The sequence below is a fragment of the Talpa europaea genome (assembly GCF_964194135.1).
Source record: "Talpa europaea genome assembly, chromosome: 8".
Classification (NCBI taxonomy): Eukaryota; Metazoa; Chordata; class Mammalia; order Eulipotyphla; family Talpidae; genus Talpa; species Talpa europaea.
Genome location: NC_140075.1, coordinates 119,771,768 through 119,796,279, shown reverse-complemented (window position 1 = coordinate 119,796,279; position 24,512 = coordinate 119,771,768). Strand labels below are relative to the sequence as shown.

General features: G+C 58.1%; 1 protein-coding gene across 1 annotated transcript in view; it reads right to left on the bottom strand.

The window, feature by feature from the left end:
• The window catches only part of ITPK1 (inositol-tetrakisphosphate 1-kinase), a gene marked incomplete at its 5' end in the record, with an annotated part of 134,137 nt that overhangs the window by 41,053 nt on the left and 68,572 nt on the right, over positions 1–24,512 (bottom strand). The window contains one exon of the mRNA XM_084241053.1: positions 10,439–10,564. Coding sequence (XP_084097179.1) covers positions 10,439–10,564 — 126 coding nt within the window. The remainder of the gene's footprint in view (positions 1–10,438; positions 10,565–24,512) is intronic.

Sequence of the window (24,512 nt, the reverse complement as noted above, 5' to 3'; positions counted from 1 at the left end):
GGCCAAGCTCATCTTGCAGGACAATGAAACCTGCCCATCACCTGGGGGGAGAGTGAGCAGGAAGGCAGGTGAGGGACAGACGGACAGCGCTCTGTGTCAGGACAGACGCCCGTTCACCCGCTCGGGCAGGTAACAACCTGCTGGTGGGTAACAACTTCCCTGCAATGGCTCCTTGGGAGAGCTAAGTTCCCCCCTCAGCTGAAACCTGGGTCTTAATCAACCCTCATTTGTATTCCAGAGAGATCACTAGCGTCTGAGCGCTCAGCCTGAGGCCTCTCAGACAGCATGAGCCCAGGAAGAGTGAGAGCCCCCGCGGGGGTGTGTGAGCGTGTGTGTGTTGGGAGGCTGTCTGTGCATGTGTGTGTTGGGGGGAGTCACCTCTTCAGCTCGAGAGAAGCCAAATGCTGCCCACGCTCACCGGGGACTCCTCATCGGGGAAAGACGTGGGGCGTGGATGGTAAGAAAACGGGGAAGTGTTGTCCTATGGGGATGCACAGGGGGAGGGTGGGAAAGGTAGAGGAGAGAGGGGTCTTGGAGGCCAGTGAGGATGAGCCACAAAGGTCACAGGCACGGGCCGTGGGGAGAAAAAGCACCCCAAGTGGAAGGAACAACAAAAGCAACAGCGTGGGGTAGAGAGCCAGCGAGGCGGGGCAGACGCCACAGGGGAGGTTAGGCAGAGGGCAGGATGGACAGCTGGAGAGAGACCAGCCAAGGAGCCTGGACTTGCTCCTAAAGCAACAGGGTCCTGAGCTGGGCAGCAACCCGGCCCCGAGTGCCGCAGTGACAAGGCTCGCGGTGCGCCCGGGACGAGGCCTGGGCCACGCGTCCCACACAGTGCTGGCCTTCGGGAGGCCCTGGACTTTGTGGCTGCGGAAGGACCGAGATGCCACCTGACCTTTGGCACCATCTCATCTCTTTGACTTGGCAGAGCTGGGGAGAGGAAATTACAGTATAATTTGCCCCTTGGCCAATTTGTTCTTCAGACCCATTATTTGAATCCACGAGCCAGGCTGGAGGGCTCAGCCCCTGACGGCATCAGTGCAGGGAGAAAGGCGAGGATGACATGCACGGGAGAGGAGCAGATCACCCGGGGCCAAGGTCCAGACGGGCATGTGAGCCTGGCACACGCTGCTCTGCCCAGAGGCCTGGGTGCCCAGGGGCTGAAACAGTAGGGTGAGGAAGGGATTGGCACAATCTGGCTCTTCCCACACTCCCTGACTCTGTGCCAAATTAAACTGACTAGCAACACCTCCAAAAGTGGTGGAACACGGACCAACTTGGTGGGTGGGGGTGTGACTGGTACAGCCTTTAATGAAAGAAATTGGGGAATGGCCAAAATGCAGAATGCCCCGAGTCAGCACACTTCTCTTCAGGGCATTTATCCCGCGGAACTCCCCACGTGGGCACAGAGCTCTCTGTCCAACGATATTCAATCACCGCTGACAGTTCGCGCTCACAAGCAGACTGTCCCAGGTGTCCACCAGCAGACAACTGGCTAAGCGGAGGCTGCTGAGGCCATGAAACAGATGCCAAGTGGCCCTCAAAGAGTGAGGCCTGGTGAGAAATCATCACCAAAAATCTAAACAATGGCTTCGTGTCGGGGCGGAGGGGGGAAGGCCACCGTTGTTCCCATACACAGGACGCCCCTGCGAAGGCCGCCGCCCCCCACCGCCCCAAGACAGGAAGGATCCAGCCGACTGGGCAGCAGGTGGAGACCATGCTCGAGCTCATGCCACAGGCTCGCGTTACCTCCGGCTGAAGTGGGTCAGTCCCAGGGGAGCACCGAGCAGAGACGGCGCAGCCACTGCCGCAGGATCTGCCCGAATCACACTCCGGAGCAGATGGGAGATGTTCGGGTCCCGGACTGGGCTGGGGTGGGAGAGATACCGGCACCCACGGAGGCAGAGGAAGTGCCCTTGGCCCAGAAAACCAGCAACAATCCCCACCCCCGCCACCCCTGCTGGTGACAGTTACACGAGGGCTCAGAAAGGACGAGGTGGGACCACCCGGGCCCCAGCCTCCAGAATGCACCCTGCAACCCGCACCACCCACGGATGGAGGGAAGCCCTTTCCAAGCAGGGGCCTGCTAAGAGAGCCGTGGAGGGTGGAGTGGGTCTGAGCACCCAGAAAAACAGCAATTCTCTGGAGGTCTGACTGCACGGTCACCCCGGGTGAAGCCACAGGCACCATCATCCCCAAGGTGGAAGCTACCCACAAACTTCATCAGCCCCCACCCCCGCAGCAGTGAGCACAACAGGGAGAAACTGGGGTCCCTATAGGGAGAAACCACCACTCAGAGAGTTGGCAACAGTGAAAAATGTACCTCCAGCCAAAGCACAACCCGGAATGCTGTGGAACAGAGGTCTGGAAGGAAGCTCAACACTTTATTCTTTGGAGACAGCAAATACCTCCTGCTCTTTCCCAAGGCCCTGCTGAAAACAATGGCTCCTTTTCTGCTCCCAGATTTCAGCACCAAACTAAGATGCATTCTCTATCTCATGGAGACTGGCAAGCTGCCAGCACAGGCTGCCCACCTGACGCATGTCACCTGCCCTGTCACAGCGCCATGGTACAACCAAGGTCTTCAGGGCAAAGAGAGGAGGAGGCCACACACACAGCCTCAGGAGCAGGCAAGAATCTGCAGGGTGGGGGCTGGCAAGGGGAAGGCGTCTCATTACTCCAAAGTACGCGGGGGAGGGGACGGGCTGGCATGTACTCAGCGACCCCTGTGGGAACTGGAGGGGGTCTCAGCGGTCACACTGACAGCTCACAAAGTGCTGTCACTCCCTAACCAGCAGCTCCCTCCCTCCTAAGCTAGTGACTACACCCCAGGAGCACTCAGGGAGGCCAGAAGACGCTTCTTTGAGCAGAATGCCAACCCCTTCTCCAAGCACAGACTCGGGGGAGCCAGTGGGCACCTTCCCTGGGGCAGCGTCCCAGGTTCCAAGCCGCACCCACCCCAACCCCACCCACAGTCCCTCAGCCAGAGTCTCACTGGGTTCCCAGAACAAGCTGAAGCCTCCCCGAGGAGGCACCCGCCTGCCTCGCCAGGTGTGCACACGTTCTCACAGCCAGAACGCAGGTGCCCACACTGACCCACTGAAGTGCGGAGAAAGGCAAGGCATCTCGACTGGGGTTAACTTACTGCCCCCTCCACCACCAAACACTCAGCGACGCCTGGGACCACATGGGGGGAGGGGGCAGTGCTACTGGCACCCACTGGGTTGAGGCCAAGGTTCTGCCAGACACCCTACAACCCACAGGTCTGCACCCCGCCCCCCCACACATAGACAGAATTATCTGGCCCAACATGTCAACAGCGTTGAACCAAGCAACCCAAAGTAATGTGCACGCAAGCTCCTTCCACACCTCTGGGGAGAAGTTACCAACAAAGGGTAACATTTCCACCGGCCCATGCGCCTCCCAGCCCGCGCTGCACACCGGGACGCGGCCGGCCAGCGAGCCGGGTTGCAGCTCAGGCTTCCGGCAGCCGTTGCCACCCACGGCACCGCCCAGCACCGTACCAAGTCCAGCTCTGCTCAGGGCTACTAACAGGGTCAAAAAGTCGTGGGTCAGCTGGGGGGTCGGCCTTCCTGTCCACATGGGAAGAGCCCTGCAGATGGCTAATGACACCACATGGCACCAGCCTCCCCAGCACAGAAAGAGCGATTCACAGCCACTGCCCGCCTGGCCCGGCCTGGAGCACAATGGGCAGATTGTGTGGCCCCGATGCACCCCGGGAGCAGTCGGAGAGGGCTGACCTCCCAGTCACCCCAGGACAGGATCAGTCTCTGGGGTCAGGGCCACCAGATACGCTCTGTCCTGCCTCCCTTGACCAATGCTTGATCATCATGTGGCACCAGCCGGGCCAGAGGCAATCCCGGTCGGTGACTCCTTCCTCAGTTGACCCTGACTCACTGGCCCTCACATGCCCCCTCACCCTGAGGACCACGAGCTGCTGTCTCCCGCCTCGCGTCAGCAAGGGCACACTCTGGATCCCAGCTCTGCCACAGACTAACGGTCCCCAGGCAACAACCGAACTTCTTGGGCCTCGGTTACCTCCACCAAAAGTGGGGAAGTGATTCCATCTCCCCAGGAATTGATGGAAGGAGCAAATAAGCCAGGCGAGGTGGAGTACCCCAAGCAGAGAGGGCCCACTGGGAGGTGCCTGCGGAGCAGGGGCCACCCCTGAGGCCCCTGACGACACCCAAACCCTTTGTGGGCACCCAGGCCCCCTGTTATGACCCGCCAGCCAGGAAGCCCACACACCACCAAGCTCAGGCCCCCAGATGCACAGAAACTAAATCAGATGAGCAGACCCAGAGCAACAAGAACGCTTTCTCTTCTACTTCCACGCCCTCCCCAGAGTGGGCAGTGCCCAGCCCGAGCAGGCGCAGGCAGCTGCTCCACTATGTCTACGGCTGACAGCGCTGGAGTGCAGGCAGCTGTGGGACCATTTCTGGGAGGAGAGCAGAGCTGTGGTCCCAGAGGTGATGGCCGCTGGTCCCAGCAACCACCCTTTGGGGGGACACAGCTGCTCTCAATGCGTCATCTCATCTGCAAGGTCCCCATGCAGCAGGCAGGGCGACTGAGGCCAGTGTGTCTGCTGGGGAGGGGTGGAGCCAGGCAGAGCCCCCGTGTCCCCCCACCCCACGCCCTGCCTCTGAGGCTAAGATCAGCCCCCATTTCCCCTGCCATGGAGCTCACATCCCCATTAGAAAACACCTTCACAAGCACGGCCTCATCCAAGGACTGCAGCTGTGACTGAGCACCGGGCATCAGGGCTGACAGTGGACGGAGACGGCCTAAGTGGGACTGTCACGGTGACGACGACGACGGCATGCCAGCGCGACTGAGTGGCTCTCCGGCCAGGCCTGGGCTGCGTGTGTGCTGAGGGCCTCACCCCCCGCCCCCCGCCCCCCGCATTGGTTCTGCAGCATCAAGCGCATTCACTGGCTTCATCCTCACAAGAAGCCTGCCATGTGGCTGGACTCCCTCTTACTCTTCGGGAAGAAGGAGCAGGGCACGATGAGGCTGCGTCACGGCTCACCAGATTCAGCTCCCTGGTCTGCAGGTGGTTCCTGCCCCCACCCTCCAAAGTCATGGCTGGAAGATTGGTGAGGCCCCTGGGGTAGAGACCGTGAGCCAGGCGGGCCTCCGGAGCGCACCTGCCTCTCGATCACCTGCCAGCAGCAGCCCCGTCACCTGGGTCCCCGATGCACTACAGAGCTATAAGCAACCCCCAGAACCACCGCACACATGGACCCCAACAGACCGGGCAGGGTGGGCCTTGAGAGCCACCCTGCCAAGGGATGCTCCACAGCCATACGGCTAGGGCCCCACGCAGGTCCTGCCCGCCCCTGGCCCCGCACCCCCTGTCCAGTCCCCAGCAGAGGCTACCTTGCAACCCAAGGTCATCACGCCTGGGTGCAATGCTCCCCATGTGCTAACATACTCTGGGGCCCGCACAGAGCGAGACTCTAAGGCGTCCTGGGGTTGTAGATGAGGGGCCTGACCTGCAGGGAAGACAGAAGGCAAGCCCGAGGCTAGCAGGAAGAAGTGGCGGACAGCTCTGAAGCCAGGCCCGGGCTCCAGCATGGCACTCCTGACCACTCTGCGCTGGGGCTCGGGAGTCCAAAGGCACGTCTGCGGGCTCCAGACACTGCACATGAACTAAAAGGTAGGCTCCTTCCTTGACTACGCGCAAGCGCACACTAGGCACAGGAAGAGGCCTGACATGGTGAGCTGCCGGGGAAACCAATCAAAACCACAAGGAGCCCTTCTGCACCCGCCAGGATGGCTAAGATCAGTCAGTCAGCTTCAGCGAGCATGAGGAGAGACGGGAGCCTTTATGCGCTGCAGGTGGGCATGGGAAATGATGCAGCCACCAGGGAGAACAGCCTAAGGGTCTTCCACCAACCACGGACCAAACAATCCACTTCAGGTGCACAACCAGGGGAAATGAAAACACGAGTGGACACAACAGCACACAGGCGAGTGTCGAGCAGCACCATTTACAATGGCCAAAGGCCAGAACAAGCCAAAGGTCCATCAGCTGGTGCTGAGGACACCCTCCATGCAGTCCATGCCTACAGTAGAATACTACGCAGCCATAAAAAGGAATGAAGCCCCAATTCACACCGCAACACAAAGCTGGAAAACACGCTAGCGGGAAGAAGGCAGACGCGAAGATCGCCTATTACCAGATCTCATTCACATGAAGCCCTGAACAGGGAACCCCACAGAGACGAAAATGGTGGGTGCTCAGGACAGGGTGGGGGCGAAGAAACTGTCCTAAACTTGAATGTGGTTACAGGCCTCTGTAAGTACACGACAAAGCACTAAAATCAGCGAACCACGCGGTCTATGAGTTGTGTCACGATTAACTGCGTGGAGGGCGGGAGGCGAGCTGCTGAAGGTCGATTCGACACAGTCTCCTTTCAGGAACACTGGTAAAGGACCCCTGGGTAAGGTATGTGCTCTGCACTCACAATGGAGACAGAGTTCACATCCTAGCTCCTTTCCTATGCGCAGCGGACAGGCACCTGAGAGGTGAATGGGGTGTGGTCCTGTCACTGGGGCACCGGGGTGAGGATGGGGCCCCAAGGAACCTCCATGAGCACTCACTTCATGTCAGAAACCTCCAAGTCCCAGACATTCTGGTGCCCTCCCTGCTCAGAGTTCATCTTGCACTGATAACTCTCCCCCCCCCCCCCCCCCCGCCTCCAGCAGGGCCTTATCTTATGATTCCTCACCCCTGGCCTAGGATGAAGTCCAAGCTCCACGGCCTGGCAGGAAAGAGCCCCCTTCTCCAGCCTCCAACTATTCCCAAAGCCTGGAGGCTTTCCATGTGCACCCACAGGCCGTGCTACCTGCCCACGAACCCTCCTGGTCGCTCCCTCCTCGTGTCCTGTGCCCACTGCCCACTGGAGCTGCTCACTCCCTCCGCTGACCCAGCAGGGCACCCTGCACGAGGCCAGCAAGACGTTCCTCCGCTTCACAAGCACACAGGCACGAGTCCTCTGCACCAGGCACCGCGTGCAGCAATGGAGAGCGTGAGGCTGACAGCCCTGCCCACTGTAGAGCCAAACCCCACAAGTGGAGTGAAGGAAAAACACAGGATTATGAGCACTAGATGGGGGACATGTCCTGTCCCTTCAGGGAATATCCCTGAGAAAGACACATCTGGACTGAGAGCCAAGGGTGGGGACGGAATTCCAAGCATGGGGACAGCTTGTACAAAGACACTGAAGTGGGCACACTCAAAGCCTGAGCAGCTGCTTTGGGGGGCGGGGGCCAGTGAGGTAAGGAAGGGGCAGATGGGGCAAGAAGCAGCCAAGGAGGGAGGCAGCTGCCAGACTGAGCAGGCTTAATGGGTCCTCACCTGGAGATGAGTCTTTGTTATGACAAGGAGAGGGTGTGGCTCAGATTAAGCTGGGACATGCAGTGAGAGGTCCAGAGTCCGGCCTAACTCATCACTCTGGATCACTCTGGGGCTGTGAGGGCAGCGCCTGGTTTCCGCACGGCTCTGCCCCCGCAGCTGGGAGTCCACGTAGACAGTGCATAGCAGAAAGTGCCACAGAGCAGGAAGCTGTTTCTGAGCTCAAACTGGGAGCCAGTGACCACGAGGGGGACAATTAATGTCCTTCCAGCCAGTCACAATGGGCTGGGGGAGGCGGGTGGGGTGACAGTTCAGATTCAAACCTCCATCTTGGAGCTGCAGGGAAAACGCCACATGCCCCCGAACACAGTCACAAGCCTTCTGGGCGATCCTGGGGCTGGCAGGGGCAGCAGAAAGAGGACCACCCTCCGCCCCTGGGGGGTCTGGATGCCATCGTGAGAAGGGTCTTGTTGCTCCCGAGGAAGCAGCTCGAGACCCCTGAACAACAGGACAGGGACCCTCCCACCGTGCCAGCAGCAGCCCCACTCACCCACGTGGGCAGGGCCCCCGAGGGACCTTTGCCCAGGTGCGCTCTCTGACAGCTGGGGCTGAGCGGGTGACATAACTGCTCCTTGCCTCAGTTTCCCTGCTCCGGGCTGCTGGTTGCACGGGAACCTGGCACCAACAAACAACTGAACCATCCCAATGATTCTCCAGCCAAACTCTCTGGAGGCCAGTATTAAAAAAAAAAAAAAAAACCGCTGGGGGAGATGTTTCTATGACAACAGCTTTGGAGCTCTGCAATAAGCCCCAGGCCCACACCCTCCAGCCTGTCCACCAGGGCAGCCAGAAAAGCAAACAGCGCTCAGCTCCCAGACGTCTTTGCAGCCGGGGGGAGGCGTGGGTGGAAGGCTTTAAGGCTGCCAGAACCTCTCAGAATCCCATCTTCCTTGACCCGCGCAGCCCGAACCACTTCCCCCAGGGACCTGAACACCACTTTGGGGAAGGCCCGTGGGGGCTGCGCTCCTCCTGACGCAAAGCATCTAATTGTCCCTGCTCACATCGAAATGTAGAAAAGCCGGCTTGGCCAGCGCTGGCCCTGGTCACGGGTCCCTCTGAGAGGGGCAGGTTCCCTCTGGGCCCATCATCCTTGTGCCTCTCCCACCCAAGCCAAGGCCCCGTCTGTCAATGCCCTCGAACAACTATTAACCCAGGATTCTGAAAACAGGCAAGATCAGGGCCACACGTCTGTCTGACTCATCTGGACCTGAACTTGAGTCTCGCAGGTGAGCGGGGAGAGACCAGGTCGGGGCCGGCAGCCCCGTGCCTGCCAGTCCCGTGCCCGCCGGCTGGAGGCGGCCTGGGTGCTGCTGCGCAGGTCTCCCGGTCCTTCCCCACCACCGGCCTGTCTCCTCTCTTCCTGGGGCCTCTGCAAAGCAAAGTCTGTCACCCTTTTCCCCAAAGGATTGTTCTCTTCACAAAGGAGGAAACGTCCTGCCCTTATCAGATATCCGGCCTCCCGCTAGAGCACAGACTGCAACGAAAAACTATCCCAGGAACACCAGGGCTGGAAGGTCATCCAGAGGTCACCTTGGTCATGAGGGCCACTGAGTGTGTGAGCTCTGGGGGGACAGAACGCAGGGTCCCAGCCAAGACCCTTCCTGGGAAAGGCACCTTGTGGCTGAAACCCGCGAGCCACAGGTCCCCGGACGTGCTCTCTCTGTCACCATCATCTCTATCAGGAACAGGAACACCGGGGATGAGGTTCTCCTTTGCTGCTCAGCCATATCCTGCCTGGGGTTGTGTGTTTTGGGGGGCAGGGGTCTGTAATTTCCAGGCCCCTGGGCTGGCCAGGGCTGTGGTCTCTGCTAGGTGGACAGTGGTGGCCATCCCAGGAGTCCTAGTGGCGGGAGCTCTGAGAGCTCAGCAAGCCCAGGGCACCAGCTCCTACACATGGACCCCTCCCGCAACCTGCCCGCCTGAGGGGGCAGAAGCTATGAGTACCCCCGTGTCACAGAAGAGGACATCAGGGCTCAGGGAGTCACACAGTGCACCCCCACCACCCCGTGTCCCTCCACCTCCCCACACTGTTGAGATTTCCTGGACTCACTCACAAGAAGGAAACTGAGGCTCACGGACCAGATCCTGGAAGAGCCTGGACGCGCCTTGCTGTAGCCTCCCGTCCCCCGAGAGCAGACACTGCAGCAAGCAGGTGACCGTGCATGCCCACAGGAGATGGGAAACTGAGGCGGCGGCGTGGGAGGGAGGCTGAGGGAGTGACCCTGACACACGGGGGAGAGAATGCCGTGAGCAGGGGGCTACTGGCTGACAGGGGGAAAGAGAGCCCCTGTGCTCTGAAAAGGGGGGACGGGATGCTGACCCCCCAAACATCACCATCCCAGGGTGGAGGCCGGCTCAAGTGCCTCCCACCAGGAGGCTCCAAAGCGGCCACATTTCCGCCCATAATATGACTCGACGTTCCACGCCCTGAGCCACCTTCAGAGGAACGAATCGCGCTCTCGTCCACAACAGAGACAACACAGGCCACGTCAGTGGCCTCCCAAGCGGGTGGACAGGTCGCCGTGAGGTTGAAGCAGGGGGCTGCAGGGGAAGCAGGGCAGGGACGAGGGGACAGATGAGACCCAAAGGGGCATCTCAAGCTGGGCCCAGAGATGAGCACATGAGGGTCAAGGTCGTGAGCACAGGGAAGGTTCTCCACCACGGCAGGACTCGGGGACAGGCCAGCGGTTCCAGTTCCAAGGACTTTGGGGGCTCTTTCTTCAAGGGTGGTGAGAAGGGTCCACCCTTATGTCATGTTCTCTGCCTCTGGCCGTAATGCGAGTGACGGCCAACGAGGGGGCCCCTGAGCTGGCAGTGAATCACGTCTATGCAGGCAGAGGGGGTGCCCACCACAGATCAATCGCAGTTTACCCAGGGGATGAGCTCTGGCAGGGATGCACCAGCCATGCCTTGTCAATGGCAGAGCCACTTCCGCGGGGCACGCAGCAAGGCAGCCGCCGCAGCTTCAGACACACACAGAGCCGCCCCGTCACTCACCTGGAACCTGTGCACCAGCTCCAGGGACTGGCTGTCATTCTGGTCCGCTTCGAGGATGACATCGGTCAGCTTGTGGATGATGACGTCCAGGGGGCCCTGTTCCTCGATCGGCCGGCTGAGGTTCAGCTGCATTGTGGGGGCACAGAGAAAAAGAACAAGTTCAGGTGCTGAACCCACTGCCCCACCCGGTGCCCATGCCCTGCACGGGGCAGGATGGGACCTCACCTTCGTAGGGGACACAGCTGGGAAGAGCTGAGACCCCAGGGCTCCCCCAGGGCGGGCCCCATCTGTGCCTCTGCCCCGAGTCCACACCTCCCAGGAGACAGAAGACACCCCATGGAGTCAAGGTGATGGGAGCCACGGGCCCAGGGAGCAGATCCCTGTGAAACGCTGCCCAGAAGAGGCCTTTACTGAACAACTCCCTCCCTCCCGACAAACCAGGTTTTTCAGGTTGGGGAAACAGGCCTGGGGTTGCTGAGGTCAAAAGACTGAAGTAGCACAGCCAGGCCAGAACAAAGAGCCAGCGGCCATCCTTCCGCGACCCAACACCAAGTCCTGGCCGAGCTGCAATGCTCCGGCGCCTGAGAGCGGCCGGTCTCTGAGCCCAGCAGCTGCCTCTGGGGTTGGTCATGTCACCGGGAGGCACAGCTGCCCCCCCATCCGGGCATGCTCATTTTCAAGAGGACGGGCTCAGGAAGATGGCGGCCGCGAGGGAGTCGGCGCCGCTGGCTGATGCACAGTCGGTACCATCTGACCCCAAGTCAGGAGCACCTGCCAGCAGCCAGGCGGCCTGACACACTTCCTGACCCGCCCGATGCCTGCCGCCCGGCACGCAGCCACCACCACCTGCAAGGCCAGGCCCTCAGAGGCAGCAGCGCCATCCCAATACCTGGCTGACCCCCGGGTGGCTTCAGCAGATGCCAGAGAAGGAAGGAACACATTTGCCCTCATGCCCAACCCTAAGGGGGGCTCTCCCTTGGGGCTCAAGGTGCCTTTTGGCCTCACAGCCCAGAAGTAGCTCCAAATGGTCGCTCTAGGTAGACGTCCTGCTCAAAACTTCCATGCCTTGGTTTCATCTTACTTCCAACCATGTGATTTCACAAATGAAAATCCTGGAGAACAAAGACTTCTGAAACCTGCCTGGGAGCTCACGGCTAAAATGTGCCAGCTCTTTCTCGCTATTATCTTTAACTCCTCTTTTCAATTGTCTGCCAGGAAAGATGTGGAGGGATTTCCCCTATTGGGAAAACAAAAACAAAAACAAAGCCCATGGACTTCACAATAAGAAGACTGGAGACGACGCTTCCCTCCTCCTGCTGACCAGCCCATGCACAAAACAAAATAAAACAAAACTCAGACCCGCTGCTGAGATGCTGACCATCTCTCTGGGGTTCCCGGATGAGGGATGGAGGGGCGTCCTCACGGCACGCCCAGGAGCAGGGGCGACGGCCCCACCTCTGCAGACCAGGACACCAGAGTCCAGGAAGCAAAATGACCGGGCAAGACTGGAAGTGACCTAGTGGGGCCTGGATGGAGGCCAAACAGCAACCAGGCACCTGGGCACAACCCAGCTCACCTTCACCGAGCCTCAGTTTCCCCTTTGATACAAACAAAAGACGGCAAGGGCCTCGCTGGTTCTATTTGCAGATTCTGTGCAACCTTCCTATCTGACAATGGGGAAAGAGTTTCCAGAAAAAAAGCAATTTGAAGGAAGATAAAGAAACCAGTCGGTGGGGATAGGGGCAGCAAATGCTCAGAAGGTGCCACAGACCCAAAACCATGTCTGCTGTGCTGGTGGCTCCACCGTGACAGGCCCCACAAACAAGAGGCCAACATTCTCAGACCCAGGCAAGCGGGAGAGAACTGGGTCACACGGCGATGCTGGGCAGGGCGCCCCAGGGCCTGTCGGAAACTCCATCCCAGCTGGCAGAGTCTCTGGAGAACCTTCCGGGTCTCCTGTGCAGCAGAGGGGACAGAAATCAGCCTGAGAGGAGCCCTGGGGTCCCAGGAGGGGAAGTGGGTGAGCAGAGGAGCTGCCCCGGCTCATATCCCCCCCCACCCCGGCATCAGCCTGAGGTCCACGGGCCTCACCACCAGGGGCTGTTTGGAAAATAAGCTCCCCGTGTTCCCAGCCGCTCCGCTGAAGGTAAACAGTGAGCTCTGGACGCCGGCCACCTTCCTTTGTGCATTTTCCAAGTATTTTTTGCCAGTAATACCCTTTCACGAGAACAACTTGGGACACACATCAGGCCTGATCCGGGCTGGCGTGTCTCGCTGCAGTGTCCCTGCCGCGTCGAGGCCTAGGTGGAGCTGCCCAGCTCCAGAAGGCACTCCGGCTGCATCCCCCCGAGGGGCTTACCCCCTGAAAAGCTCCCTGCCAGCAAGGGGAAGCCCCCTCCCCCACCCTGCAGGAGGTGCTCGGGCAGGTCCAGGTGCAGTGTGGGAACATGGGCACGACACCCCCAGGAGTGACGCTCAGAGGGGACCCTTAGGAGCGCGATGCTGCAGAGGAGGCAAGCTAGGATGGGGGTGCTTTAGGGAAGGGGACTGGGGACCTCATCTCCCACATGGGGTGGGGAGGGGCGCTCAGGTGGGAGTGAGCACATTTCTGTTTTGTCATTTTGTTTTTCTGACCCCACCCAGCCCCCAGAAAAGGGAACTTTCCCAGGAACTTGTGGTTCTCTAACATGGAAGGGGTCTGACCGATCCCTCTCAGCCAATAACAAGGGAGTCTCAGATGAAAGGACCGCCCGCTGTGGCTAGAGGTCTGCGGGCGCCAGGCTTCCAAGTCACGCCATCCTGTGGGGCCGCACGGACGCCGCCGCTCGAGCAGCTCTCGGTGCTCGGAGCAAACAAGGGCCCACTGTTCCCGCAGCCAGCAGGCGGGGGGCCGACAGGAGGGGGCAGGGAGGGCTGGGAGGCCACGGGACGCAGGCTTGTAAACCCCAATGGCCTGGAAGTCACCTCTGACTTCAGGAAGCAAGTTGGCAGTGCCAGCCAGGTACCCCAGCAGCCAGGCTCTACCAGGCCCACCACCTGGCCGGGAGGGGGAGGGGCACAGGAGATACCTGGAAACCCAGATCAGCCACTTTCGGGGCTGGAGCGGGTGACGTAACTGCTCCTTGCCTCAGTTTCCCTCCTCCTAAAATGAGGGCACCACTGAATCTCCCCTACACTGCACAGGGCACCTTGGTAGGTGGGAACACTGGCTTACAGACGCGACACGTGGGACGCTGGCAGGAGCAGCACCGGGACAGCCTCCCCTCAGCCTGTCCAACAGCGCCACGTAGGGGGGCACGTCGCCCCAGTCCTCTCCTCACAGGGCCCCAGTCAGTCGCGTGACCCTCTTGACCCGCTCCGGAAGCAGACCCAGGTGATGGCGAAACCACCTGCCAGGCCCCTCACATCTGTCCACACAGTGACCTCTTACTCCTGTTCCAAGTCCAGTTCAAAAGTCTAATCCCTTTACAGACTTAACTCACCGACCACAAACCAGGAGAATGAGTGGCTCCCTCCTCTCACCTGCGCCTCCAAACCCTTCTGCATCCTCTGGGATGGTGCCATATTTCTGCCCAACCCTGAGATCCCCAACAATGAGGGCTGAGGCCTGGTGCCCCAGGACCTAGAGCAGGGGCTAGAGGAGAGAGCTTGGGGAATATTTGATAAATACAACTGATACTTTTTTTTTTTAAGATTTATTTATTTATGCATACAAGAACTGGGGTACAGGCCAGAGATGGGGGGGCAAGAGAATTCACCAGAAACAGAGTGAGAGTGCAAGGGGTTAAGACACAACCTATGAAGCTATCCACAGCCACTGTACCACGAGTTTGATCCCCGGTCAGAGAGCAACCCACAACCCATACTTTAAAGAACAATGCAGCACACCTGCATCAGGCACTCTCCGAACACCTGTCATGTCCACAGCCTAAGGCACCTCTGCAGCAAGAGCATGTCCTGCAGCCCAGAGCCTGGAGCCCTGACTGCACCTTGGGGCGGAAGGCCCGTCTCTCTCCCAGACTCATCTGCAGGCTGGAGGGACAGGAGCCAGCAGAAGACCCTGTGGGCCCAGGGGCAGGTACCGCCACAGGCCAGAATTCTGCTTTGGAACTGACAGCTCCTGGGTGTGTCAAGCCAAACTTGGGTCTTGCTGCTATAGCAATTAGGCCGCCCTTTGGAATATGGTCCCAAGGGAGAGAACATGTGGCTGGAGAGGGAAGGAAGGCATCAAGGATGCAGAGACACTTGCTCCCAACCTTCTGACAGGCCCAGGCACTGGCTAGAGGTGGAAGCAGCAGCAAACCAGCCCCAGGGCTCACTTGGGGCCTGGGACAGCTGGCTGCCATCCCATGCCAGGGATGCTCACCCTCTGGAGGCAAAATGCAAAGTGTTCTATCACGGGCGTGCCAGGTGGCTGAAGAAAATCCCACTCTCTGAACAGCCCGGACAGGCTGCAAGCAGAGCCAGGGGGAGTCAGACAGGGGCTAGCATGTCACTGGGTCCCATCCCAGCCCCGGCACTTGTGTGCAGCTCTCGAAAACTCACTCATGCCAGGCTTTGCTCTAAGCACGTTTCACAAATTGTTCCTTAACTCACAGCAGGCGTGATGGGACCCAGGGCACAGAGGCTGAGGACAGCACAGCCCCCACCAGTGAGCACAGCTGTGAATAAACAGCCTTGGGGCTCTCTGGTTGGCACGAGCATCCGCTGCTCTGCAGAGGTGACACCCCTGGGCAGGTCACCACAAAGACCAAGTCACGATCAGCAGCGTGGCCCTGTTAGCCTGTCCCATCCTCCAAGAAGGGAGTTAAGTGAGTGACAGGTGGCGCTTCCACGCTGAAGCCTTCCATAAAATTCCCCAAGGCATAGGGGGTGGGCAGCTTCGGGGTGGGGACCACATGGGGGTGTAGGCATGGAGAGTGGCTTGGCCACCTTCCGCAGACCTCGCCGCCCACTCATCCCTTCCATCTGGACATCCGCTCCTTGCGCGTATCCTTTTCCAGTGAGCCGGTGGGCTGTTTTCCTGCATTCTGTAAGCTGCTCGAGCAAATTAAATCCAAAGGGCCTCTGATCTACAGCTGATTGGTGAGGAGTATGGGCCACCCCCCAACTGAGTCAGGCCTCTGAGGGGTGGGCGGCAGTCCTGTCTAGGAGGCTGGGGTGAAACTGCAGGGCGCAGAGCTGGTGAAGCAGCATTGCTCGCTGCGGAGCAAGCTCCCGCACATCTGGTGTCGGGGCGCTGAGCGTGGCAGATGTGCCATAGTAAAGGAGAAACAGAGGAGGTGTGTTTTTCCTACCCAGTCATGCCTTCGATAAATGTCAGCTATTACACTCCCCTCTTCTACTATCCGCTTTATTACCGAGCAGTGGAAATTTCCCTGACTGTCAGAGCTCAGGCGGAGGCCAGGATTTGAGAGCTGCAGAGACAGGGTCCTCTCACGCGCTCTTGTGAGACACGTCCGTAAAATTCACGGCCACGGTCAATGATGCAACTACCATCTGACGAAGCTCTTACTCTGGGCCACACGCTCTGCTCACGAGCACTGACCGCCTGAGGTACAGCTGAGGACAGTGAGTCCCAGTGAGGCTCAGTAACAGCTCAGAGACACAGCTGCCTGGGATAACAGGTCATTCTCCTACCAGTGCCAGACAATTAACCCCTAAACCCACAGGTGTCCGAGTCCCTGCCGCTTTCCTTCCATCCTCTTCCCTTCAACTCGCCCCTGTAGGGAGGTACGTGTTCAGCTGTTCAACTTCAAATGGAAGTCACTAGATCAAAAGTTGCGTCTCAACCAAGATGCAAACAACCCAGATGGAATGTGAGTGGGCAGAGTCTGGCTCGGTCCTCTGCTCTCCACGGATCTGAGGATCTGGGCAGAACTGCCCTCTCCAGTGTCCACTGCTCAGCCCTGCTGGGCAGAGGCGGGGCTCTGCTGAGGGAGAGTGGGTCTGACGTCTCACAGACACACATCAAAGGGGAGCCGGGCCTCAGAGGAACTGCCCCACCGCTGGGTTTTCAGCTGGGTGGGTTCCAAAAGACAAGTTGGAGAGAGCAGGCACAAGGCCTTTAGAGGAACTCTCGCTCCCTGAGGCACTCCGAGTGTCCCGCAGAGAGGTCAGGAGGTGGAAGTCACAAGGGGCGCCCACCAGACTGGTAGGCTAGGTCAAGGACAGTGCTGGCCACCCAGCAGACTAGGGCCAGGCCAGGGAAGGGGGTGTCACAAACGCTCCCTGACCCAATTCCCAGTTTCTCAGGAACCGCCTTCTAATCACTGGAATGATGAGCAGGAGGAGGAATCTGGTGAAGGCAGAAAAGCAAATAATCTTTCACCCCATGGCCGACTAGCCAACTAAACAGCCTGCTGATGAAGGTACCTTACAATTCCAAGTGTGGGTTTGTGAGAGCCAGTTTAAGAGTGATGCCCACTCTGCAGTCGGAGCTCCTTAAGTAGGGGATCGACCCCAGGGCTCAGGGGAAGCAAAGCCCCTGCCCACGGCCAAGGCCAAGGAGCCAGGCTCAAGGGCAGATTGAAAGGACAAACGCGCCCGTGCCCTTGGACCCACCAAGCCCACTCCCGGGATGCTGGCTAAGGAAGGAACTCACAGGTGAAACCACACCTGGCCCAGGGAGACTCACGAGGCCCTGTCACCAAGAGGAAGGCCACAGAACACCTGTCCAGCCACCTCCAGGGGACATCAGAGCCACAGAGATGGACACAATGAGTGTGGGGGCTTGTATCACAACCAACCACGGTTACTGGGGGCAAAGCTGGCGAGGAAACACGGGTCTGCAGACTGGGCGGTGCTGGCATAGCATCACGAAGGCACAGAAGCCTCTTTCTACATCCTGGCAGGACTGTACCCTTCCTGGCAGAGCCTGCAACTGCAGGTGCAGTTATAGCTTTTATCACTTTCCTCAAATGGCCCAGATTGAAAATGTTCAAAATAGAGGCTGTTCAGTCCTGGCTCTCTGAGCCGATACTACAAATGGAAGCCTCCAGCATGAGTGAGACACGACAGCCCAATGCTTGGGGCTACTCAGCTCTGTAGGTTAACTCAGGGCTGCAGGTTAGCACAGCACAGCCTAAGGCCTCCCTGGTGGCTCAAGGGGTTAAGAAGCAGCACTATGAAGCTCTCCACAGCCACTGCAGCATGTGCTCGGTCCCTGGCCAGGGAGATACCCACAGGGCGCAGCAGACCTCTCCTGTCTCGCCTGCTGCTCCCCTCAGCAGTGTATTTCAGTCAGTCTGCCTGTTCGGTTCCCCACTCTGTCTCAGGTGAATCCTCTCACCGCCCCCCCCACCTCTGGCCTGTACCCCAGTTCTTGTATGCATAAATAAATCTTAAAAAAAAAAACACACAGCACAGCCTAGTCTAGCCCCACTGAGGAAAGTGTCCCCTGAGGGTTTTTCTTTTCCTATTTGTTAAAAAAAGGGAAGTATGGAAGGGAAGGAGGCTGGGGGAGAAAAGCAGATAGGCCCCCACAGGTAACTTGCCAGGTTGAGCAAAAGCTTCAGTGGGATTTTTTTCAGCCACACTACAGCATTTGGAGGAAATACAACCATAGGGATTTAACCCACCAGGGTTACTTGTCCAATCCCTTAGGCTCAGAAGGCAGAAACAGAGCCACACCACAAAGGAGTGGTGCAGCACCCCAGAAAAGCCTGCTGGGCAGGACCCTTATCTGGAGACAAGTCCCTCAACCCCGTGTGACTCAGCCAACAGGGCTGCTTCACAGTGGAGCCTGCAGGCCGGTGGGAACCAAACCCTCCCGCCCTGGGTGGGCACCTGCAAAAAGCAAGAAAAGGGCTGCAGGTCTGCACCACAGGGGGGAGGGTCAAAGGCCACTCATAAATAATGCGGTTTGTTTTTTTTTATTTTTCATTTATACAATAACTGGAGTATAGGCCAGAGGCGCAGGAGAGTGAGAGGTTCACCAGAGACAGAGCGGGGAGCAGAACAGGCTGACTGACGAAATACACTGCTGAGGGGAGCAGCGGGCGAGACAGGAGAGGTCTGCTGCGCCTTGTGGGACTCTCCCTGGCCAGCCAGGGATGGAATCCGTGCTTCAGAGGCTGTGAGGACAGCCTCACAGCACTGCGCGTAACCCGCTGCGCCACCAGGGAGGCCCAATAATGCTATTTGTTAACAACCCATCTTTCATCCACGGTTTTCAAATGGCATGATTTCCAAGTGTTTACTCCATATTTACTCTTAAGGTCTATGCTCATTTGTAGTCTTGTATCAGCTTCACAGTGGTTTGCGCTCCCCCTGCACACATTGTTTTAATTACAGCAGCTTTAGGATATGGTTTAAAACACTGAGAAAAACAAGTTCCCATCAATATTCCTTCCCCTACCCCAGAATCTTCCTGAGAGGCACACTCATTTCTCAACACGCCTTTTAGATTAGGACTGGGGCTGAGTTACATTTATAGACTATTTATGGAAAACCCATGGCTTGAGTTGAATCTTCCTAACTGAGAAGAACCCGGCATGCCAAACCTGGAGCTCACATCACAAACGGCTGATTTTCTGCATGCATAATAAGCTTCTACAAACTGGTAAGAAAAAGACAACCAATACAACAGAAATAAAAATGAACAAAAGGTATGCTCAGATAGAAGACTGAAAACTAAATAAAAAATGACTCCAAACATAAATATTAGGAATTGTTCAATCTCACTCACAAGTCATGCAAACTACAACTGAATTAGGATACCATTTTTTCGTACACCAGATTGGATAAAAGACCCCCTCGACCTGAGTGCAGGGAAACAGACTTAGAAACACCTGTCTGGAGGATGCAGTTCCAGCTGTCTTAACAGGAAGCAAGTGGTGAGTCCGTAGGGATTTTACATGCACACACTCCAGTCCAGAGGTGCCACTTCTGAGGCCTGGCCCCAGGTGCACTCACCCACCAAAGCAGGTGCACTGCTGTGCGTGGCTGTTGCACCTGCTGTGCACTGCTGCACAGGGAGAGAGAGGGAACTAAAGACCATGGAGAGGGACAGACTGACTCACTGTGGTAATCCCGAAGTGGAATACCACCCAGCCATGAAAAAGAACGGGGAAGCAAGTGCTTTGTGTACTGATACCGGGGAGGTCTCCCAGCGGTGCAGGCCACCAGGCACAGAACGCTGTTGCAGGGAGAGAACAGGATGGACGTGCCCATTTGCTCGAATATGCCAGTGTCTTAGGATGTTCACAAGAATCTGGTCAAAATGGCAGCCTCCAGGGAGGGGGCAGGTGGGGGCCGGGAGAGAGGGAGTCACATGTGCGCTTTGGCATTGCCAACCAGTGAGACGTGTCCCTTATTATTTCTGACTTATCAGGTGATTCGAGGCTCTGCTCTAAGTGCTTTCACGAGTTATCTCATCTTCACAACGGCCCTGGGAGGCAGGACAACGGCTGTCCCCATTCTACATGAGAGGACACCAAGGAGGCCAGGAGAAGGTGACTAACTCCAGTGAAAGCGCCAGGGAGGCGGACTTGCTAGACAACCAGAGAACCTGACCCCAAAAGCCCCGATAGACCCCCTACATGCAAGTCATCGCTGTCCCCACCCCACCCCACATCTGGGCTCACCAGCCTGCAATAAGCAACGTCACCAGCTGGAGAAGAACATGGTCCCGCCGCCGTCCAGCTGGTCCCATCCCCTCGCTGCTTGGCTAGGCTGAGAGCAGAGCAAGGGGCTCATGGGAAACTTCTAGGTCCCAGTGCAGGTGTGAGAACGACTCCTGACCCTCCTCTCCCCAGCCATTGGCCAGAGTGGCAGTACTCGGTCACTGGAGAGCACTGAGGAAGACTAGGGAGCTGGCCCTTGGCGTTCCACAATGAGGACGTCATGGAAATGTGCAGCGCCGGGGCCCAGGCACCTGCTCGTTCCAGCACAGACCCGCAGGGGGCCTGGCATTTCTCAGGCCCCTCACAGGTGGCCTGAGGCCCTGAGGCTCATTCTGGCCAACAGAACGTGAGGAAAGAGAAGGCAACTTCCAGGCCATGACAATTCAAGTTCTGATGACCAGTGTACAGTCCCCAGACACCCATGCAACTAGACGGAACGTGATGAAAGGGGCACAGAGTCTCCACTCACTGCCTGGAGAGGCCATCAGACTCCGCTATGTACCCGAGCTGCAAACAAGACCTCCTGTATGTTAAACCACAGAGCCGTCAGGACTGCTTGTTACAGCGGCTTAGTTCATCCTGTACTGCTGAGCAGGAACATCTCTGCCCAGGGCATCTGTCACTGTGTACCCCAGGCTTGGACTCCAGTGTTGGGGGCAAAGGGAGGAAGGCAGGCAGCTGTGGACAGAGCTTGGGCCTTCGGTCACTGACCCCATCCTTTTGTGCCTGTTTCTCCATCTATAAAATGGAGCAGATGACAGTGCCTCCAGCACTGGACCAGACTGTTGGTGAAGCCTCAGCACCGTGCGGATGGGCAGGCCCTCCCTCCAGCAGGCACCTGCCCAAGAGCAGGGCACTGCTCAGCTGCTCCTTCCTGGACTCTGTTGCTGGTCCCTCCCTCCATCACCGTTGGGAACCTGCTTCCCAAGTGGCCCGTGAGCATGAGGGCCCCGGCTCTGGGTGTCTGCCTGGAGTTGAGCAGAACGCAGGATCAGAGTTAACCCTGGAGGACCCAGGCAGAAGGACAAGGACAGCGTCTCTGCTCACCCCACCTGACACCCCACAGCTAAAGGTGTGAGCTGTGGGAGAGTATGGATCTCCACGAGAGCCCCCACCAGACAAATTCAGATGCGGCCTCCCCTCATGCTCCTCACCCCCCCATCTCTCCCTCTCTCCTGGCATGTCCCAGAGGATTCTGGAGGGTCATGCACTGACCTGGACCCCACCTTCTGTGCTAGATGATAAACCTGCAGCCGTGTCCAGCACGTGCTGTACCCCCCACCCCCGTGGCCTCACACAGACGAATGCTCTGCAAACGCGGTGGTCCACGGGGCCCACATCTACATTCAGCAGAACTCGCTGCAGAGTGTGCAAACAGAAAACGAGGCGAGATGTGTCCCATCTGACAAATTCTCAAAACTCCAAGAATGCAACCACAGCGATCCTGGCTTCTGCTCTGTAAGGTTTAGATAAAAGAGGAACAGCGACTGCTGTTCCCTGCTGTGTTCTTTTCTCTAAACCACAGATAGGTGGGTGGTAAAGCGGGCTGACAAGAGTACCTGCCTCACAGGGCGGTTTTCAGTCACTCATCCATGCGGGACCCGGCCACCCAGACACCCTCTTTCTCACCCAGACACCCACCCACCCACCCATCCATCCACCCACCCACCCATCCATTCAGGAATTACTATGAGTGGCTGCTTTGCGCCTGGCATGGAACACAAGATCGCCAACCAAGGTCTCTCTCCTCAGGACCTCACACTCTAGTAGAGGGAGATGAACAATCAATAAATAAAATAACTTCTGGGGCCATTGTGTTACAAAATCGTGTTAACAAAATCCATATAGAGAACAAGATGGGAAGGAGGGGCACCCCTCAGAAAAGGCCCGTTTTATGGGCTAAATTTTGTTCCCTGAAAATGTTATATTACAGTCCTAACCCCCAGCACCTCAGATGTGACCTATTTGGAAGTGGAGTCCTTGCAGATGCCACTAGTTAAGGTGAGGCCATCCTGGGGCAGGGGAACCCTCGTCCAAATGACGGGCATTCTCATGAAAGGGAAATCCGGGCACGGGCCGTCGAGCACAGGGGGAGAACACCGCGGGCAGAGACGGGCAGAAGTCAGGGTGAGGCGCCTACCGGCCAAGGAGGCCAAGGTCTTCTGGTGTCCAGCGGACACCAGAAGCTGGACAGAGGCCTGGAGTGGACGCCCCCTCGGGAGGAAGCGACCCTGCGGCACCTTGATCTCAGCCTCCAGAACAGAGAGGAGATTCATTTTCTCTGGGCATCACCCCCTGCCCAGTACCCCGCTTCTAAGCACCTAATACTTGGCAGTTGTCCTTTTTATGGCCCCGTGGAACATGGCGCTTAGGTAAGACCTTTGAAGAGAGGGCAGGGGCCTGGCGCTGGCACCGCGTGCACCGGCCATTTCTCTGCCTGCAAGCTGCGATCTTTACAAAGAGCCCCCAGATCCCACTGAAGCATCCGGGTGTGGCTGCCCACCCCCAGCTGGGACCCCCGCTTTACATCCCAAACCTCACTCCCTCCTCCCTCGCCCCTGGCTCCCAGCCCAGGATGGATTTTTCCTGCTGACAACGGGAAACGCATCTCGACGCTTCTTTTATCTCCAGGCTCCCCCCAGAATGGCAACTGGCAGCCCAGGCCACAAGTGGCTAAGAACTCCCCAGGCCAAAAATACATCTTCTTGAACAACAAGGAAGGAAAACTTTGAAGGCAGATGCCTATAAAGCCTGCACAGATTATTTTTCAAGCCCTGAAGCAGTCTGCTTTCTCTATGCTCTTATTGCCAGCCCAGAGCGCGCATTCCTGGAGGCTGGTATTTGATATGATGTTAACGAAGGAAGACGAAAAACATTTTCTGACATTCCATGAACAAGAGCTGTTCGCTGCTCAAAATCAGGTGCTGGGCCTCCCCGGTGGCGCAGCGGTTGAGCGCTGGGTTGCGAAGCTGCCCGCAGCCTCTGCAGCGCCGGTTCCATCCCCGGCTGCTCCCCGGCCACCGGAGGAGGGTCCCACATGGCGCGCAGACCTCTCCTGCCGGCCGCTGCTCCCCTCAGCAGTGTCCTTCGGTCCTTCTGCCTGCTCTGCTCCCCGCTCTGGCTCTGGTGGATTCTCTCGCCCTCCCGCGCTTCTGACTGTACCCAGTGCTTGTATAAATAAATAAAAATAAATTAAAAAAAAATCAGGTGCTGGGTTGGGTCAAGTTAAATTTCTCAGGTACTTTAAAATGCTTGTGCACACGGGAGACGGACAAAGAAGCTGACGCTGAAAGCCCTCTGAGTTCACTTGAGAGAATTCCAGAGCACAATCCCGAGTCACAGAAAAATAGACACTCGACTGAATCACCACCGAGAAGCTGGAAAATGCTTCTGACCAGCCCAGCCCACGATGGGAGCAAGTGAGCCCACGATGGGAGCAAGTGTCCAGGGCCATGCGGGAGCGCGCAGCTGGGCGCCCTGAAGATCTGAGCAGCCATGAGCTGGGGCAGCGAGCTCCTGCCTTGTGACCCTGACTGCCACGTGACCCTGGTGAGTGGCTAAGACTCGTGATGGGGAGAGGCCACGCTGGGCGGGCAGCAGTGAAGGCTGAGGTTGGAGCCGCTGCGTTAAACTCAGGTTAACAGGTGTCAGGGCCAGAGCCTCGCTTGCACCCCAGGAAGGCAGCCCTGCCTTCTGGGGGACACCTGGGCAGTTCCTCTCACTGTGGGGCAGCTGCTTAGAGACCCAGGGAGGGGGCAGACACGTAAGACACGAGCGGCAGGTGGACTGACATCAGGCCTGGGTGGCTCCCGGGGTCCACAGTCAATCAGCAAATTCCAATTAGTTGAGTCACAGATTCTGCTCAGAGACCCATGACTAAGGGTGACTTACGACTGCAGTCCTAGGGTGAGAGGCGGGCCGGGCGGAACCCAGCCTGGGGTGGGGAGGTGTGGGTATGGACATTTCCCTGAGTGAGTGACGCACCCCAGAGGAAGTCAAGGTGGCCCCTGTACTGACGGGCACCGTTTCTGACAGAGTCCCTTTTCCTCGTCATAGCAGGAGGCGCTGTCCATACCAAACAGCTTGCTCACGCCTCTGTCCCCCAAGCGTTCCCAGGGCCTCCCCTGGGCCAGGCCCTGTCCTCCGTCCAGGCGCAGGGAAAAGCTGACAGTAGACAGTGACACCAGGGTGGCCAGGCAGGGCTGTGAGGGGTCAGGGGAGCCACGCGAGGGCCTCCACAGAGGAAATGAGAAGGGAATAGAGGTGCTATCAGAACAGGACCAGGGTGCAAGTCCAAGGAGCCAGGAGTCAGGGAGGGTCTGAAATGGGGGAGACCAGTGCACAGGAGGGCTCTTAGGCAGCCCAGGGGGGACAGAAGGTCCAGATCGATGACAGTAATGGAGGGCAGGAGAAGAGGCAGGAGTGGCCGGGCGGGGCGCGGGTAGGGT